Source organism: Cebus imitator, unplaced genomic scaffold, assembly GCF_001604975.1.
Source record: "Cebus imitator isolate Cc_AM_T3 unplaced genomic scaffold, Cebus_imitator-1.0 Scaffold76, whole genome shotgun sequence".
NCBI classification, from domain to species: Eukaryota; Metazoa; Chordata; class Mammalia; order Primates; family Cebidae; genus Cebus; species Cebus imitator.
Genome location: NW_016107391.1, coordinates 166,957 through 186,757, shown reverse-complemented (window position 1 = coordinate 186,757; position 19,801 = coordinate 166,957). Strand labels below are relative to the sequence as shown.

At 40.7% G+C, this 19,801-nt stretch overlaps 1 protein-coding gene across 2 annotated transcripts in view; it reads left to right on the top strand.

Annotated features, from left to right (window-relative positions):
• Nucleotides 1–19,801, top strand: part of DENND5B (DENN domain containing 5B) — a 191,112-nt gene that overhangs the window by 141,526 nt on the left and 29,785 nt on the right. Inside the window, exons 8-12 of one of the 2 annotated variants that reach the window (XM_037739864.1) lie at nucleotides 7,935–8,028; nucleotides 14,949–15,080; nucleotides 16,670–16,822; nucleotides 17,710–17,788; nucleotides 19,115–19,122. In XM_037739864.1, coding sequence (XP_037595792.1) covers nucleotides 7,935–8,028; nucleotides 14,949–15,080; nucleotides 16,670–16,822; nucleotides 17,710–17,788; nucleotides 19,115–19,122 — 466 coding nt within the window. Of the gene's footprint in view, nucleotides 1–7,934; nucleotides 8,089–14,948; nucleotides 15,081–16,669; nucleotides 16,823–17,709; nucleotides 17,789–19,114; nucleotides 19,123–19,801 lie in introns of those variants that run through there. The other variant, XM_037739863.1, reaches the window with a different exon arrangement.

The following is a 19,801-nucleotide window of genomic DNA, read 5'->3' as shown; positions in this document are numbered from 1 at the left end:
TTAAAAGTATTTAAAAGGATACTGGTACTAAAATTTTCTCTTCAAAAATTTTTCTCTTTAGCTCTTCAAGAGGGAAGATGGAGCCTAAGAAGGTATCCTGAACCCAGGAGGCGGAGGTTGCGGTGAGCCGAGATCGCGCCATTGCACTCCAGCCTGGGTAACAAGAGTGAAACTCTGTCTCAAAAAAAAAAAAAGAATTGAGGCAAGGTATGGTGGCTCACGGTTGTAATCCCAGCACTTTGGGAGGCTGAGGCAGACAGATTGCTTGAGCCCAAGAGTTCAAGACCAGCCTGGCCAATGTGGCCAAACCCCGTCTCTACAAAAAAAATACAAAAGTTGTCTGCTGGGCATGGTGGTGTGTACCTATAGTCCCAGCTACTCAGGAGGCTGAGGTGGGAGGATCACTTGAGCCCCGGAGGTTGAGGCTACAGTGAGCCATGATTACACTATTGCATTTCAGACTGGGAGACAGAGTGAGGCCCTGTCTCAAAAATAAAAATAGTATTAAAAAGAATTGTGGATTAAAAACAACAACAACTTCATTTGGAGCTGGGCGTGGTGGCACATTCCTGTATCCCTAGCTACTTGGGAGGCTGAGATGGGGGGATCATTTGAGCCCAGGAGTTGGAGGTTACAGTGACCTATGATCACCACTGTTTTCCAGCTTGGGCAACAAAGCCAGACCCTGTCTCAAAAAAAACCTTGGGTCAGGCACAGTGGCTCATGCCTGTAATCCCAGCACTTTAGGAGTACAAGGCAGAAGGATCACTTGAGCCCAGGAGCTTGAGACCAGCCTGGACAACATAGGAAGACCTTGTCTTTACAAAAAAAAATACATATTTTTTTTGAGACAAGGTCTCTGTTGCCCAGGCTAGAGTGCTGTGGCCCAATCTGGTTCACTACAGCCTTGACCTCCCCAGGCTCAGGTGATCCTCCCACCTCAGCCTCCCAATAGCTGGAACTAAAGTCACATGCCATCATGCCTAGCTAATTTTTTATTTTTTGTAGAGACAGGATTTTGCCTTGTTGCCCACGCTGGCCTCAAACTTTGGGGTTCAAGGAACCTGACATCCTTGGCCTCCCAAAGTGCTGGGATTACAGGCATGAGCCACCAGGTCAAGCCCCTACAAATTTTTTTTTTTTTTAATTAGGCCAAGCGTGGTGGCTCACGCCTGTAATCCCAACGCTTTGGGAGGCCTAAGTGAGTGGATCACTTGAGGACAGGAGTTTAAGACCAGCCTGGCCAACATGGCAAAACCCTGTCTCTACTAAAAATACAAAAATTAGCTGGGTGTGGTGGTTGCATGTTTGTAATACCAGCTACTTGGAAGGCTAAAGCATGAGAATCGCTTGAGCTTGGGAGGCAGAGCCAGGCATTCTGGCATGCAACTATAGTCCCAGCTGCTGGTGAGGCTCAGATGGGAGGATAACTTGAACCTAAGAGGTGTAGGCTGCAGTGAGCCATGATGTGATTGCATCACTGCACTCCAGCCTGGTGGACCTTGTGAAGACCCTCTTCCAAAACAAAAACAAAAAACCCTTCATTTGATTGACGTTTCATTTAAAAGGCTATCTTAACTTTAATGAAGACAGTACTATAGAATGGTTCACTAGAAATATGGAAAAATTACATATTCAGAATGAAATTTTCTCCTCTTATAGAAAATGCAAATCTTTATACTAAAAGTCTTGGGGAGGAAAGTTGTTTAAGAGGATTTGATATGTTGCTTACAAGACAGAAATGAGTAACTAATGACTGACATTTTTATTGTACTTACCTTAGTTTGCAGGGTTTCACCCTCCAGTGAAGGGCTGGCCATGCTTTTATAAACACTGAACTTAGAAAATGTGCTAAGAAGCCAGGTGTGGTGGCACTCCCTAGTACTAGCTACTGGGACGCTGAGGAGGAAGTATTCCTTAAGACCAGGAGTTAGAGGCCGCAATGCACATGATTGTGCCTGTGAATAACCTCCAGCAGAGGCAACATAGTGAGACCTCATCTTTATTAAAAAAAGAAAATAAAAGGAAAGAAAAAAAAAGTCTTAATAGATATTGATGGTTGTGAGGGTTCAAACTTTCCAGATAATGGTACTAGATACAATATTCTATTTTTCAGTAATAGATGAGAATTGAGAATTTTCCATCAGAACAGATTAGCCATCAGTTTATTTTTCATTTTATTTGTGAAGTATCCTAATTGTTTGAATCATGTTGATCTGGATAGACTTAGTTTAACAGTATTTTTTCCTTTTGATGGCATTAGATTGTTCATTCATTCATTTGGCAAATATTTATGGAACTCCTACTATATGTGAGGACTGTCCTAGTCACCAGGAGTTTATTAATAAACAAAACAACAAAAATCTCTGCTTTCAAGTGCAAATAAACAAAAAAAGGAACTTCGTATGTCAAATAATATGTCAGATGATAAGAGTTACGAAGAAAAACAAAGTAGGGAAGAAAAGTAGGGAGTATTTAGGAGGGAAGAGTTTAATTTTGATATCTTATAGCCTTATTTTCTTGCTTTTGCCTTATATATAATCCTTACAGTTTCCCATTTCCACACTAAGCCTCAGTCATTACATTTTCAGGTAGGTTATAGTCAAGAGAAAAGATCTCAGAACTAATTGCAGGGTAAATGGATTTATAACCATGCCTGTGTAAATGGTAGATCAACTGCTAAAGAGAACTTTATATGCTGTTTGCAACACAGAAGCAAATAAGCAGTCTTTAGTATTTCAGCAATTGTGATCATCATTGGTGAAATTACGCTCAGTAAATAAAATTTAATAATGCAGAGAATGAATTAATTACTTAACAAGATCAGGAATGTGTGGACTTCATAGTAATTTTCTTAAGCAGTGCTCATTTCCCCGTTTTGACAATAAAATTAAGTAGGCCATTTTGTCCCACCGAGCATATAGTAAGAGCTAGTTATATTTAAGTTTATCTTTTTCAGCCTGCCAAGAGCACAATTTTATGCCATTTATATTTTTGCACCTTCCTTTCATTTATTATATAAATTCATTAGTTAGTATTTATATTGTTTCATGTTTTTACTATTTATTTGGACCACCTTGCCCATTAACCCTAATTTTTAAAATCCCTGAGCAAACTTTGTGTTATACTAACCTTTTTTGCTACAGGCCTATTTTCAAGGCCTCCATATCCACCCAGGTCCTTGTACATTTTGTTTGTTATTTATATTTTATTCTTCCCCATTAAAGTTCTTTAGCTTTTGTTTATATTCTGTTTCAGATCTTAATGTGATTTTTATGGATCATTGTTTTCAGTCACCCTAGATTCTCTTTGTATCCTTTTTACAATGTTACATTGATCTTTTGCTTTGGAGACATTTCCAAGGATTCCACTTTAAAGAACTGTAACTAGATCTTTGCACATTTTTCCCTGATATAAACCTATTCCTTTTCTTAAGAATTTATTTTAAAAGGGGCTACCTTCCTTGATACCACTGTAAAATCATTGTCCAGTGTTCTCTAAATAGCTGACTGAAATAAGATTTTTCAAAAGCTTGATAGAAAGTCATATGTAAATTTTTCTTTTTCTTTTTTTAGAGACAGGGTCCCATTCTGTTGCCCAGGCTGGAGTGCAGTGGTGCGATCATGGTTTACTGCATCCTCAACCTCTCAGGTACAAGTGATCCTCCTGCCTCAGCCTCCCGAATAGCTGGGACCACAGGCACATGCCACCATGCCCAGCTAACTTTCTTTGTTTTGTATAGATAGGATCTCCCTATGTTACCCAGGGTAGTCTTGAACTCCTGGACTCAGTGATCCTCCTGCCACAGCCTCCTAGTGTGCTGGGATTATATGAGCCACATGCCCAGCTGTAAAATATTTTTAAAGTAACAAAAGAAGCAGTATTCTCATGTTAAGCTTTTTCCAAATTGGATTCTTTATTAATAAAAATAATAAATTGTTTTCAGTAATATGACTTTTTCTGAGTGGCAAAAGTGGTAATTTTTAAAATTATATCTAACTCCATGCTGTCCAGGATGTACTCAAGAGTGTATTCAGCTGGGCATGGTGGCTCACACCTGTAATCCCAGCATTTTGGGAGTCTGAGGGCAGTGGATCATTTTAGGCCAGGAGTTTGAGACCAGACTGGCCAACATGGTGAAGGCCTGTCTCTACTAAAAATGCAATAATTAGTTTGGCATGGCGGTGCACACCTGTAATCCCAGCTCCTCAGGAGGCTGAGGCACGAAAATCGCTTGTACCAAGGAGACAGAGGTTGCAGCCACTCTCCTCCAGCCTGGGTGACAAAGTGAGACTCTGTCTCCAAAAAAAACAAGAGTATTCTTAGGATAGTGCAATGAATACAGTTCATGAGGATGATAGGTAAGAGCTGAGAAAAATTTAAAAATAATAGGTTGATACAGTGTTTGCTCTTTAAAAATCTGGAATATTGTCTGGGCACGGTGGCTCACATCTGTAATCCCAGCACTTTGGGAGGCCGAGCGGGTGGATCATGAGGTTAGGAGTTTAAGACCAGCCTGGCCAAGATGCTGAAACCCCGTCACTACTAAAAATACAAAAATTAGCCAGGCACTGTGGCAGGAGCCTGTAATCCCAGTTACTTGGGAGGCTAAGGCAGGAGAATCACTTGAACCCGGGCAGCAAAGGTTGCAGTCAGCCGAGATTGTGCCCCTGCACTCCAGCCTGGGCAACAGAGTGAGACTGTCTCAGAAATAATTTGGAATGTTAGAAAGTGATGGGGTTAATTTTTAATCACTCAGGATGCCATCACCATGGAATGTTAAAACGTGATACTATGCTCTTACTTAGCAAGGATGGGGGAGCAGGAGAACGGGAGTGCACACACCTTATTTTTGAAACAAAGGTTTATAGAATGTTGTACCTTTTTTCATTACTGTATCATGAGCACTCTCATGTCTTATTTATTATTAGAAATTTGAATTTTTTAGTGACTACATGAGATTTCATTGTATAGTACCCTCTACTCTTGATCATTTAGGTTGTTTTGAGTATATTACTTGATTCTACTGCTAATTGAAAAATCTGGGGCCTGGCGTGGTGGCTCATTCCTGTAATCCCAGCTACTTGGGAGGCTGAGACAGGAGAATCACTTGAACCGGAAGGTGAAGGTTGCAGTAAGCTGAGATTGCGCCATTGTACTCCATCCTGGGTGACAAGAGTGAAACTCCATTCCCGCCCCCGCCAAAAAAAAGAAAGGTCTGCAATTAACTCAAAGGATTTTAGGAAGAATTATATACTAAACATGCATATGGACTAAAAGATGCATCCTAATTTCAAGAACATTTAAAAGCTAAAATGTGAGTCTTAGGATAAAGGAAATACAATTTGTTATTACATATATATATATGCTGTGATGAATATCTGTAAACCTACATGTTAGACTGCATCTCTGTTTACTTAATTGTAGTTATAGAAGGGGCAGGTGATACAGTAGACTTTGCCAGTAAGATGACTGACAGACAAGATACTGGCCCTTCTACAGGAGATTTTATAGAAAATGGAGATAAGTACAAAATTCTGTGATAGATAACTATAATTGAGGTGTACAGAACAGGTAGTTAACTTAGATTTGGAAGAGTCATAGAACACTTTCTGGAAAAAAGTGGCCTCTAATCTATTTGAAAGGTAAGTGAAAGTTGGGAGAAAACTTAATGAACAAAGGCTCAGAGGTGAGAGAGCTTATCCCATTGGAAACACTGAGGTTGAAAATTGCAGGGGCTTTAAAGTAGAGTGATCAGCAGTACTAAATATAGAAGAGGGTTTGAGTAAGCTAAGAATTGAATACAAGGCATTGGACTTGGCAGTTAGGGGTTTCAGTGGCTTCATCAAGAGAATTTTTAGGGCTGGGCAGAGTGATGTAATCCCAACACTTTGGAAGGCCAAGGCGAGCAGATCACCTGAGGTCAGGAGTTTGAGACCAGCCCGGCCAACATAGTGAAACCCTGTCTCTACTAAAAAGCACAAGGGGTCTTAAGTGAGAGTCAAGGCACGGAAGAGCTAATGCAATGGAGAGAGGGTCAGTGCCTAAGATGGTGGAGTTCAGGATTTCTGAGGTAGAGGAGTTCTGGATGACTACTTGATTTAGTGTGATATCCTGGTTGCAGCTGAAGTGGACTGGAGGTTAAGTTGCATTTTAGACGACCCCAGAATTTTAAGACTAAGTTATCTACATAGTCTTTGTACTTCCCATAGCAGAGAAGAAAACAGCCTGGTTCCAAATTCTTCACTGAATAAAGATGATAGAAAGAAGTGATTAAAGATGATAATTGCTGGGTGGTTGAGTTGTATACACTAAGCTGGAATGTGTAGGTAGCTAGGCTGGCCACAAAAGGACCTTTGAATAAGGGAAAGGTTATATATTTTTAAGCCCACCATATCACCTAGGGCAGGTCTGGGTCTAGGGCATATGAGTTGAATCATTACTAACTAAAAACAAAGGTATTTGAGCTGGAAGGCAACATACATCTCTGGCCATACCACCTTGAATGCACTTGGTCTCATCTGAAAGGCAGTTTTGATACCAGCAGTTCAATAGCAGAGAAGATTATTATAGAACTAGCACTGATTTTATTAATCATTTAGAAACAATGGAGCTTACTATACTAGAACATAATAATTAGGGGAAAAGTGATAACAGATCAGAGGGAACAAAACAGAGGTCTGAGGTCTGTTTATATTTTGAGTTTTATAGGCCATGGAAAAGAGCTCAGATTTTAAACTTATTTGTCCTGCATATTTTGATACTGAGCTTATATTATAAATATTTTATTAAAAAACTGATAAACATAAGCTATCACTTCACAGAAACACAACCATCAAATTTTAGAGCAAAGGAAACACAGTGGTCTTTGAGTGCAACCCTTAGACTTTACAGATGAGGATTCACCCTTGCGAGTTTGAATCTTTCTATTTTTCTTGAAATGAGATACCAGTGTTATCCACGCTGGAATTCAGGGATGCAGTCATGGCACACTGCAGCCCCAAACTCCTGGGCTCAAATTATCTTCCCACTTCAGCCTCCCAGGTAGCTAAGGAGGCTACTTTTTAATTTTTTTTTTTTTTGTAGAGACAGAATCTCACCAGGTTGCCTAGGCTGGTCTCAAACTCCTGGCCTCAAGTGATCAAGCCAAAGTACCAGGATTACAGGTGTAATCATTGCACCCAGCCAAGTTTGGTAGAAATATTTCCTTGAAAAGTTGGAAACTTAACATTAGAATTAAGTAATTCTATATTAAGGATTTTGAGAATATTCTCCTTTGTATTAAAAAACATTCATAGTATTTACTTTGAGCAAGTTAAGGCATTCCTATTATGTATCTTAATATAATCAAGGACTAACTTGGTTACTATTTTGCTTATTGTTATATATATAAGTATTGATACTGTGCCTTTTTTTACATCTTTTTTTGAGACGGAGTCTTGATCTGTCACCAGGCTAGGGTACAGTGGTGCAATTTCAGCTCACTGCAACCTCCGGCTCCCGGGTTCAAGTGATTCTCCTGCCTTAGCCTCCTGAGTAGCTGGGACTACAGGTGTGCGCCACCATGGCCAGCTAATTTTTTGTAGAGACAGGGTTTCACCATGTTGGCTAGGATGGTCTCTATCCCTTGACCTCCTACCTGCCTCAGCCTCCCAAAGTGCTGGGATTGCAGGCATGAGCCACCATACCTGGCCTGACCTCGTTTTTTAAAAGTACTGATTGTGGTGATAACAGCACATATCTGGAAAGATACTAAAAACCATTGGGTTGTATGCTTTAAATGAGTGCATGGTATGGTATTTTAATTATATCTTAACAGAGCTGCTATTCTTTAAAGAATTGATTTTAAAATGTGTATGTCAGCCTTTTGTGTTGAATGGTTATTTCTATTTTAAAGATAAGGAACACATTTTTAAATAATTTGGTTGTTTCAGTCGCTGGGTAAATCGGAGTGCCACTGCACAGCGCAGGAAAGAACGCCTTCGCCAGCATTCTGAGCATGTTGGGCTGGACAACGACTTGAGGGAGGTATGTGGTCTGCCTTCCTTGGGTGCCTCAAAGAAAGCGCCATGAACTAGGCTTATTCCTTCCAGCAGATGTCATTGTGTAGATTCTTAATATTCTTTTAAAAAAAACTTTACTTATAGTTTAAAATATGAATCCTTTTGTACAGACATATAGCAAAAACACCCTTTTTTCCATTTTTGTAATTTTTTTTTTTTTGAGACGGAGTCTTGATCTGTCACCAGGCTGGGGTACAGTGGTGCAATCTGGGCTCACTGCAACCTCCAGCTCTCGGGTCCAATTGATTCTCGAGCCTTAGCCTCCCGAGTAGCTGGGATTACAGGCCCCCACCATCACACCCAGCTAATTTTTGTGTTTTCAGTAGAGACAGGGTTTCATCATGTTGGCCAGGATGGTCTTGATCTCTTGACCTTGTGGTCTGCCTGCCTTGGCCTCTCAAAGTGCTGGGATTACAGGTGTGAGCCACCATGCGTGGCCAATTTTTGTAATTTCAAGACATCTAAAATAAGGCTCTAAAACAAGTCTTTCTGTGTATTACATCAGGTAAAGATCAAGTTTAGGATAAATTTTTAGTTACTATGTCTCCTATAGGGAGAAAAGTTGTCTACTGGAGAAGTGTAGACATTTCTAAGTTTCAAGCATAATTTAATTATAATAAGTAATGTGATGTACTTGCCTATGCTTTATTCTTTGCTGGCACCATTTTTTTTTCTTGAATATCTAAATCTACTTTATATTTTTGAAAGTGTTCTGAAATTATTTTTAGATCCTTATACTTTTACTCTTTGTAAATAAAACCATAATTATACAGTTGAATAATTACAAGTAAGTTTTGATTTTTTTTTCTTTTTGAAATCTGCCACAATTAAAATACATATATATATATATATATATATATTTCTTATGTTTTGCTATATTGCCCAGGCTCGTCTCGAGCTCCTGGGCTCAAGTGATGCTCCTGCTTCAGCCTCGCAAAATATTGGGATTATGGATGTGAGCTACCACACCCAGTCTATTTCTTATGATCAAAAGAAAGATGTAGTCAGAAGACCTGTTCATTGTTTTCTAGAATCAAATTTATAGAAATAAAGCAGAAAACATTCCAAACATCTGTTTTTGTGTTCATACATGTATGATTTTAAACATTTTATTAAGAACTGAAGCATCATCTCTGTAGTGTTTTGTTTTTATTTTTTGCTACTGTATTTTTTTCTCTCCCCTCTCTTTTGCTGTGATTTTACCGTATGCATGCTTGTTCTGCTTGTCTCTTTCTCCCTTTCCTTTTCTTTTTTGCTTTTCTGTCATTGGCACTTCTCCATCCTCTTAGCCTTCCGGGGAACTTTTGGTCTGTCAGAACTCCATGGCATTCTGGGAGTGGGATCAGGGTCTACCTCCTCCTGCACGACTTCCTAAAAAATCCTTCTCTGAGTGCTGCCTGGTATGTTCTTTGCCTGAAAGTACTTTACCAGATGTTTCCCCAATCTTGTCTTTGGTGTTATTTGAATGTTACATATGTGTGAGTGCATATAGCTCTAGAATGCCTCACATGACCTTGTGATGTGAACTCACACTCCCCATTTTGCTTCCTGCTTCCTGTTGTGTTTAGTCCCTTTCTGTGTTTCTGTGTGCTAATATGAGTAATTCTATGCTGCTGACATGTAAAACTAACCATTCGGATCTCTGATCACTGGGATTTTTTTTGGTGCCAGATAGCAAATTGCTTTACTTCAAAAGGGAAAATGTATTAAATATACAAACTCCCCTTTATTTAAGTGTTTTCTAGAAGTACAGATGTGATTCAACTTCAAATAGCCTTTCTTTTGCTGGACTTTTTATCTCTACAGAATTTTAACTTCCCCTTCCTGGTGTGTATTTTATGTAGTCAGAAAATTCGGTCATCAACATAGAATCTCAGTGCCAAGAGGAATCTTTAAGGTCATCTTGTCCAATTTGACATGATTAATTGAAGTTCAAGAGATCTGCCCAGAGTTAAAAGCACACAAAGACAGAGCTGGGCCTATAGCCCAGGAATCCTGACTTCTAGGCCACTATTCTTTCCATTTACCTTGCATGCCAGCTTGTATTAACCGCAGTTCACTTGAGGCCACAAGAAACTTAGAATCTTGCTTGTATTTTCCCTCCATATTAGCTTAAATCTACTTTATTTTACAACAGTCTTCTCTTAACAAGTTGAACACCAGGTAAAGGGCTAGGGTGTTTATTAGAAAATTCTGGGAGAGCCTGTATTAAAGAGCAGTTAGTCTGGTGTTTATTGAGTAATAGGATGGATATATTTTTTTTCTCTTTTTCTTTTTTTGAGACAGAGTTTTACTCTTGTTGCCCAGGTTGGAGTGCAGTGATGCAATCTTGGCTCATCGCAACCTCCACTTCCCTGGTTAAAGCAATTCTCCATCCTCAGCCTCCGGAGTAGCTAGGATTACAGGCGTGCACCACCCTGCCCACCTAATTTTGTATTTTTAGTAGAGACGAGGTTTCTCCACGTTGGTCAGGCTGATCTCAAACTCCCAACCTTAGGTGATCTGCCCACATCAGCCTCCCAAAGTGCTGGGATTACAGGCATGAGCCACCTCGCCTGGCCGAATAATAGGAAATATTTTCATAGGTAGTTCCTGGTAGTTTGTTGTGTTTGTCTTCAGCAGAAATAAAGAACATAGTAGTAATCTCAGAAGAAATCTGGGGTTACTTCTAGACTTTATTATAAAAGCATTTCTTGTGAAAGGTGTCTCTTGTATATTTTTCATCTTGAAATATATTTTTTCCTCCAGATGATATATATATATTTTTTTGAGACAGAGTTTCACTCTTGTTACCCAGGCTGGAGTGCAATGGCACGATCTCGGCTCACCGCAACCTCTGCCTCCTGGGTTCAAGCAATTCTTCTGCCTCAGCCTCCCAAGTAGCTGGGACTACAGGCGTGCGCCACCATGCCCAGCTAATTTTTGTGTTTTTAGTAGAGACGAGGTTTCACCCCGTTGACCAGGATGGTCTCGATCTCTTGACCTTGTGATCCACCCGCCTCGGCCTCCCAAAGTGCTGGGATTATAGGGATGAGCCACCATGCCTGGCCTCCAGATGATATTTTTATCATCACTTGTTTATTTTAGAGGCACTTGCTCTGTTTTTGCAACTGGCAGAGGCAGCCTCCCTTCTTTCTGTGAAGAGAGGACGCTTGCCGCCCCTGGTATCCTTTCTGTTCATGTCCATAGAATGTTGCTAGTTCTGTGGCTCCAGCAGAGATGCTCAGAAGAAGACTTTGCACATGGCCCTATGGAATCCACTGTTGGCTAATAACTGTACCTGCCACATATGTGCTAGGAGCTCAGTAAATTGGTCACTCAAAGGAGAGCCGCCATCTAACTTGTTTTCATTTATATAAAACAGGACATAAACTTTAAATAGGGCTTAATTTGTTTGTTTGTGTTTTGAGACAGAGTCTCACTCTCTCCAGGCTGGAGTACAGTGGTGTGATCTTGGTGCCATCTCAGCTCACTGCAACCTACGCCTCCTGAGTTCAAGTGATCCTCCTGCCTCAGCCTCCTGAGTAGCTGGGACTACAGGTGTGTGCCCCACAAGCCCAGCTAATTTTTTGTGTGTATTTTTAGTAGAGACAGGGTTTCACCATGTTGGCCAGGATGGTCTCAATCTCTTGACCTCATGATCTGCCCACCTTGGCCTCCCAAAGTGCTGGGATTACAGGCATGAGGCACTGTGCCTGGCAGACAGTCCTTAATTTTTAACCCAATAATTGACTTTAAAAAGTATTCAGGGGCCTGATGCAGCGGCTCACACTTTTAATCTCTGTACTTGGGAGTTCAAGGTGGGCAGATCACTTAAGAACAGGAGTTTAAGTCCAGCCTGGACAACATGGTGAAACCCCATCTCTACTAAAAATGCAAAAATTAGCCGAGTATGGTGGCATATTCCTGTAGTCCCAGCTACTCAGGAGGCTGAGGCAGGAGAATTGCTTGAACCTGGGAGGTGATGGCTGCAGTGATCCAAGATCATGCCACTGCACTCCAGCCTGTGCAACAGAGTGAGACTCTGTGGGAAGCAGAGGCTGCAGTGAGCAAAGATCACACCACTGCACTCCAGCCTGGGCAGCAGAGTGAGACTCTGTCTCAGAAAACCAAAAACCAAACAAAAACGGTATTCAGGCTGGGCAGTGGCTCACACCTGTAATCCCAACACTTTGGGAGGCTGAGGCAGGCGGATCATTTGAGTTCGGGAGTTTGAGACCTGCCTAGCTAACATGGTGAAACCCCATCTCTACTAAGAATACAAAAATTAGCCTGGTGTTGTAGCACCTGCCTATAATTCCAGCTACTTGGGAGGCTGAGGCAGGAGAATCACTTGAACCCAGTAGGTGGAGGTTACAGTGAGCCATGATTGTACCACTGTACTCCAGCCGGGCCAACAAAGCGAGAGTCTGTCTTAGAAACAAAGAAAAAGCAATGGCCCACGCCTGTAATCCTGACACTTTGGTAGGCTGAGGTAAGTGGATCACTTGAGGTCAGGAGTTTAAGACCAGCCTGGCCAACATAGCGAAACCTCGTCTCTACTAAAAATACAAAAATTAACCGGGTGTGGTGGCGGGCACGTGTAATCTCAGTTACTCTGGAGGCTGAGGCAGGAAAATTGCTTTTTTATCCTGGAGGCGGAGGTTGCGGTGAGCCAAGACCAAGGCATTGCATTTCAGCCTGGGTGACAGAGCAAGACTCTGTCTCAAGAAAAATATAACAAAAACAAAAAACAACTAACTAACCTTCAGGCTGTTTACATAGACCTTATTACATTGGGCTTCTCTGCTGGTAATAGTTGATAGATTTTAAAAATAAAATAAACTCTGCAGACATTTAGTTCCCATACCATTTATGTGTACTTTTTCTGCTTCAAACATTTTTAAGAGGGTAAAAGAAAGAAGGGGAATTTGAGAATTAGAGACAACTATTAAAATGACTGGACTGGAAAAAGACATTATTTCATTAATTTTGCCTTTTATCCCAAAGGTTGGGAAGTAGCAGGTAAACTGATCAGTTGAATCCCTAATCAGTGGGATTTTTTTTCTATTTGTACCAGACTTGACAGATTACTTTTCTTCCAAAGGAGAAATATATTACATGTACAAATTCTCTTTTTTAAAGAATGCAAAAGATTTTACACATCTTCTTTTATAATATCAAGTCCTCTGAAGATAGTAGGGATAGATTTCACATATGTGCCTGTGGGAGGATGTGCCGGCTTGCAGTCTCTGTCTCCCCACTGCCTCCCCCTACCAGCCAATAAACTGCTAGTTTTACTATATAATGTAGAGCACTTATTTTCTAAATATGGTCCTAAGACATTTGGACATTTTAGAAAATTCTGCTGTGTGATGCTGATGTAAACATAAGGTATCTGGATGAACTTTTTTTTTTTGAGATGGAGTCTCACTCTGTTGCCTGGGCTGGAGTGCAACCTCCACCCACTCACTGCAACCTCCACCTCCTGGGTTCAAGTGATTATTCTTCCTCACCCTCCCAAGTAGCTGGGACTACAGGCATCCACCACCATGCCTGACTAATTTATGTATTTTTAGTAGAGACGGGTTTTTACCTTGTTGGCCAGGCTGGTATCCAAAGCCTGACCTCTGGTAATCCACCCACCTCGGCCTCTTCAAGTGCTGAGATTATAGGCATGAGCCACCTCCCAGTCTTTGGATGAACTTTTTTTTTTTTTTTTTTTTTGAGACGGAGTTTCGCTCTTATTACCCAGGCTGGAGTGCAATGGCGCGATCTCGGCTCACCGCAACCTCCGCCTCCTGGGTTCAGGCAATTCTCCTGCCTCAGCCTCCTGAGTAGCTGGGATTACAGGCACGCACCACCATGCCCAGCTAATTTTTTGTAGTTTTAGTAGAGATGGGGTTTCACCATGTTGACCAGGACGGTCTCGATCTCTTGACCTCGTGATCCACCCGCCTCGGCCTCCCAAAGTGCTGGGATTACAGGCTTGAGCCACCGCGCCCGGCTGGATGAACTTTTATAGGCAGCATGGAAAGAAAAGAGAGCATATGTCTTACACTAATCACATGTAGTGATTTTAATAGAAATTCACGAACTCCAAAACTCAAGAGCATTTGATTAAGTTTCTGTGATACCTTAGAGTTACCATAAACCCCAAAAGTAACACTGTAATTCCACTTTCTCTTGATTATACAACCAGGCAAGGTAGGGCTTTAGCAAAAACATCACAGAAAGAGGCCTCCTTCATTTGGAGCACATCGTGCTTTTCAGAGTGATTTTATAGCCTTTTTGGGAGGTAGGTGGGCATGTTTTATGCCCATTTAACAAACTGAGATGCACAAACATTAGTTGATATGCCTGAGTCATAAAATTAGTTACAACCAGATTCTAGAGCTCCTGATTTTACTGTTATGAGTTGATTATAGAGCAAAGGGTTAGATTGGAGAGCACTTCCCAGGAGGCTAGAGGTATGTTAAGTCTCTTGCTATATGGGGAAAGGAATGGAGGAAACTAGTGATCCGAGAACCACTGGGCTCCTGCAGAACCTTGGATTTGTAATCCAGACACCTAAATTTTTTTTATCCCAACCACAATCCTGACAATCACAATCTTTTGTATTCCCAATAAAAAGACTAAATGAAATGAAATGTCATCTCACTTTGAATGAGTTTTAACCTGATGGAGTTTCTGTCACTTTACTTCTCTCACAGGAGTTAACAGTTGTTGTGGGGTGGCATATGAGCGTCTTCTATCTTTTGGTGCACCAAAACTTTAATTGTTGTTATGCACATACACTTATGGACTTTTTTGCATTTTGTTTGTCTCTGCACTTGTTTGTATAAGGTTAAGAAGATTAGAAGAATAGCTAATGTTTATGCATTAAAAATACTCCTTAATTTTTAGAAATATATGCAAGAGGCACGAAGTTTAGGAAAAAACCTGAGGCAGCCCAAACTGTCAGACCTCTCTCCTGCAGTGATTGCACAGACCAACTGGAAATTCGTAGAAGGCTTATTAAAAGAATGTAGAATGAAGGTATGTATTATTCACTGATGCCAGACAGTGGTGCATTCATGTTTACACCATGTGTGAAGCTAAGATGAACTGAGTTAACCCCCATTTAAGCATGTAATTTTGCTAGAAGAAAACTTGTACTGTGGCATTGACCTCATGTGCTCTTTACTTGGGCATTGAACCTTCATGGGTTCTCCACTGACCGCAGAATCAATGACATGAGAGCCTTGTGCTATCTTTCTCACCTTTTCAGATATTGCTGTCCTCCTCTCCAAGATGAGGAGATGTCTTAAACCGCTCGTAATTGCATCAGGAATGTTGTCATCTTATGTGAAAGACAACACTTTTGTTTCTGTGTATGTACCTGTGTGTAACCTTATTTGTGTCTATACATGATTTGTGTTCCCGTAAGGAAAAAGATCTTAGCTGAGTTGCAGGTTTGTAAATATTGCACAACAGTCTCCTCAGATATCTTTGTTCTTTGGAGGTAGCAGTACAAATTGACAAAACTTAAAACATCATTTTAACTAATAATTTTATTGATTTATTTGACAGTCATTGAGTGCCTTCTCTGCATATTCAATAAATACACTGTTTTCAGCATCAGTATATAGTGGTGAATTAAAGTTCTCGCCTAAAAGAGCTAGATTCTCGTTCTTACGTTTTATAAAAGCTACTAAGACTGATGCAAATTAACTTAAGTGAAACTGATTTCCATTTTCTTTACATTTTTTGGTACATGCTCGATGAACGAAGAAAAGATAAAAAAGGAAAAGAGAAGGAAAGTCCTGGTTCATTCACAAATTAGAGTTCTCAAAAACTTTAGAGCTGCCCATTTTTATTGTGGTTTTTACCTAAGTGCAGTCAAACTAAATGCAAGAATCTTTAGTATGTATGCTAAGATGCTGGGACAGTGATAGGGCAGGTTGTGGTGGCAGGATGGGGTTCCATATTCTTATAGTACATTTTCTTTTTGTTTGTTTTTGAGACAGAGTCTCACTTTATCACCCAGTAGGCTGGAGTGCAGTGGTGCGATCTCAGCTCACTGCAACCTCCACCTCCTGGGTTCAAGGAGTTCTCCTGCTTTAGCCTCCCAAGTAGCTGGGATTATAGGCACACACGACTACTGCCCGGCTACTTTTTATATTTTTAGTAGAGATAGGGTTTCACCATGTTGGCCAGGTTGGTCTCAAACTCCTATCTCTGGTGATCCACCCGCTTCAGCTTCCTAAAGGGCTGGGATTATAGGAGTGAGCCACTGCACCCAGCCCTGACAGCACAATTTCTAGGTCTGATGTAATTCCCCTATATCACAGAAGTTAATAATTTGACAATTGTTGTATATAAGCATCTTTTTAACATGGAGATGACTTATAAATATTACCTTATTTTCTCTAGTCACACTCCATTTCTCTTTCAAAATAGTAACATATAAATTATATTACTCCAGTTAGTTGACCACACAGAGATTAAGATTTGTAATCCAAGGGGATTACAAATCTGCAAATAGAAGTATTATGAAGGCAAGCCAAGTCTCCTACTTCAGTAATTGACTTGTTGGTTTCAATTTCACTGCTGGGGTGCCTTATGACTGCACGTGATATTCTTAGACAAAACGCATGTTGGTAGAGAAGATGGGACACGAAGCGGTGGAACTTGGCCATGGAGAAGCAAACATCACTGGCCTGGAGGAGAATACCTTGATTGCCAGCCTCTGTGACCTGCTGGAGAGGATATGGAGCCATGGCTTGCAGGTCAAGCAGGTAACAGTTTATGAGGTCCTGGTGACATGGCCAGTTAAGAGCCCTGTGAAGAAATGTAACAAGAAGAAAAATATGTCATTAAAAAAAAAAGTAGGTTATTTTGTCACAAGAGGACCAGAAAAGTGCCACAGGCATTTTAATTTCAGAAAAAGAAAATATAACCCATGAGCAGGAGGTGGTTTGGGGATCTTTCCTGCTAAGCAGGAAAGGATAAAATAGCACATTCATTGCAGAGGCTGTATCCCTAGTAAATTCCATTAAATGTTTGCTTTTGTCACTGTCCGGGAAAAAACTCTAGTAGCCAGAATTAACAGTTCCTTACCATTTTAAGTTATCTAATAATTCAGGGTGGAAAAAATTCAAATGATCTCTTTGCTTTTGTCTCTCTAGTCTCCCATTGTGGTTTTTTTTCCTGATGTGTGCATGTTTCTTCCTCCCTTTTTCTCTTTCTTTTCTCACTTCGATTTATTGCTGTCATTACCACTTCATATATCCAAACGTATTTTACATATAAATGTGCACAAGTACATTCTGTTCTGCTACAGCATTTTAATTCCATGGTTACTAATGTAGCCACTGTAGACAGCCCTAATTACATACAACTAAGTAACAACTAAGCTGACATCAGAAATCTTCTTGCCTCCCATGCTGCCCCTTTGCTTAGCTGCTTCCTTTCCCCAGGCTCTTGCCAGTTTTCTCAGTGAGGCAAAGGATGAACTTTATAATACATGCAGAAGATGCTCAGAATGTCACAGAGCTAGGAATGGTTTAGCTTGGGTCACCAAACTTCTAAATGGCTATTGGAATATGAATGATTTGGATGAGAAATTATTTTTTGATGAATTGTTTCTTATAAAATGAAATGTTTACACACCTTGTACTTTCAGGGGAAGTCGGCTTTGTGGTCTCATTTAATTCAATTTCAGGACAGAGAAGAGAAACAAGAGCACCTTGCAGAATCACCAGGTATGAGATCGTTGATGAAGAACTGGCAGCATTGGACTATGAGAAGACGCAATACTGTAGGGCCTTGTCTTGATCTCTTTCTCTCTCAAGCTAAAATTTACTCATTTTGCTAATAATGGGATAAAGTAGAAGGAGCAATATTACTTACTAACTGTGAGACCTTGGAAAAAATCATTTGCCCTTTCTGATCTCTTGCTTCCTCTTCTATAAAATAGGGAAAATAAGATTAGCTAGGCTGAAACTGTCATGCTGATCAAGTAAGGTATCGTGTGAAAAACCCCAATGAATTGTAAACAACCCTGCAAGTATACATTACTCTCACTAGCATTAAAATATTTTTTTTCTTAAAAGTTTTATTGCCGGGTGTAGTGGGTCACACCTGTAATCCCACTACTTTGGGAGGCCAAGGCGGGCGGATCACTGGAGGTCAGGAGCTTGAGACCCGCCTGGCCAACATGGTGAAACCCCGTCTCTACTAAAAATACAAAAATTAGCCAGGCGTGGTGGCACATGCCTGTAGTCCCAGCTACTCGGGAGGCTTAGGCAGGATAATCAATTGAACCCCGGAGGTAGAGGTTGCAGTGAGGTGAGATGGTGCCACTACACTCCAGCCTGGGCGACAGAGCAAGACTCCATTTAAAAAAAAAAAAAGTTTTATAACCAGCATTAATGATTTTTCAGGGAAAAAATGTGTACATATGTCTCAAAAATTTCAGGAGTCAAAGCTCTTTTTCAATTTATAGATGACATAACATGTTAGAGGTATCTTAATTTTTAGCTAATTAGAATTATGTAGGGTTTCTTAAGCTAAGTGTTCTACCTACTAGTATTTTTCGCAACAACACAGGGAGCCTGCTTCTCTTTATGTAAAATAATCATTTATTTCACAAAAAGTAGAAGTACCTGTGGGAAGCTAATTGAGATAAAATGCTTTATATTGAATCAGTCATTTTGGAACCTTTTCAAAAAGTATGAATTACTTTGCACATTCACAAATGTTTTTTTTAAAAAGTAATTTTTTATTTTTGAGATGGAGTCTCGCACTTGTCACCCAGGCTGGAGTATAGTGGTGCAATCTTGGCTCACTGCAACCTCTGCCTCCCGAGTTCAAGCAGTTCTCCTGCCTCAGCATCCCAAGTTCCTGGGATTACAGGTGCTAACCACCATGCCTAGCTAATTTTTATATTTTTAGTAGAGACAGGGTTTTGCCATGTTGGCCAGGCTGGTCTCAAACTCCTGACCTCAAGTGATCCACCCACCTCAGTGTCCCAAAGTGCTGGGATTACAGGCATGAGCCACCACACCCAGCTAATTTTGTTTTTTTAGTAGAGACAGTGTTTCTCCATGTTGGTCTGGCTGGTCTCAAACTCCTGACCTCAGGTCCGCCCACCTTGGCCTCCCAAAGTGCTGGAATTACAGGCATGAGCCACTGTGCTAGTCTTAAAGACCCTTTTATTCATCCTTAATTCCTTTTCCCTCACTGCCTCTAGAAGGCAACACTACCCTAAATGTGGTGTTTATTGTTGGAAATGTAGTGTTTAAAATGTATTTAATCAGACAGCTAGGAATATGAGTTTACTACATTTCCATGGAGCTCCTGTAATCAGAATGTCAAGGTGCTGCTGTCCCTGGCTGTAACTATATTTATAAAGATCCAGATCAAGTTTAAAAGGATTCTCTAGTGTCCCTCTCCTCTGCCACTTTTTTCTGTTAAAAAAGTAGAAATGAGACCAGGTGCGGTGACTCATTCCTGTAATCCCAGCATTTTGGGAGGCTGAGGCAGGCAGATCACCTGAGATGAGGAGTCTGAGACCAGCCTGGCCAACATGGTGAAACCTCATCTCTACTAAAAATTTTAAAAAATTAGCCGGGCATGGGGCGCACACCTGTAATCCCACTACTCTGGAGGCTGAGGCAGGAGAATGGCTTGAAGTCGGGAGGTGGAGATTGCAGTGAGCCGAGATCGCACCACTACACTCCAGCCTGGGCAACAGAGCAAGACTCATCTCAAAA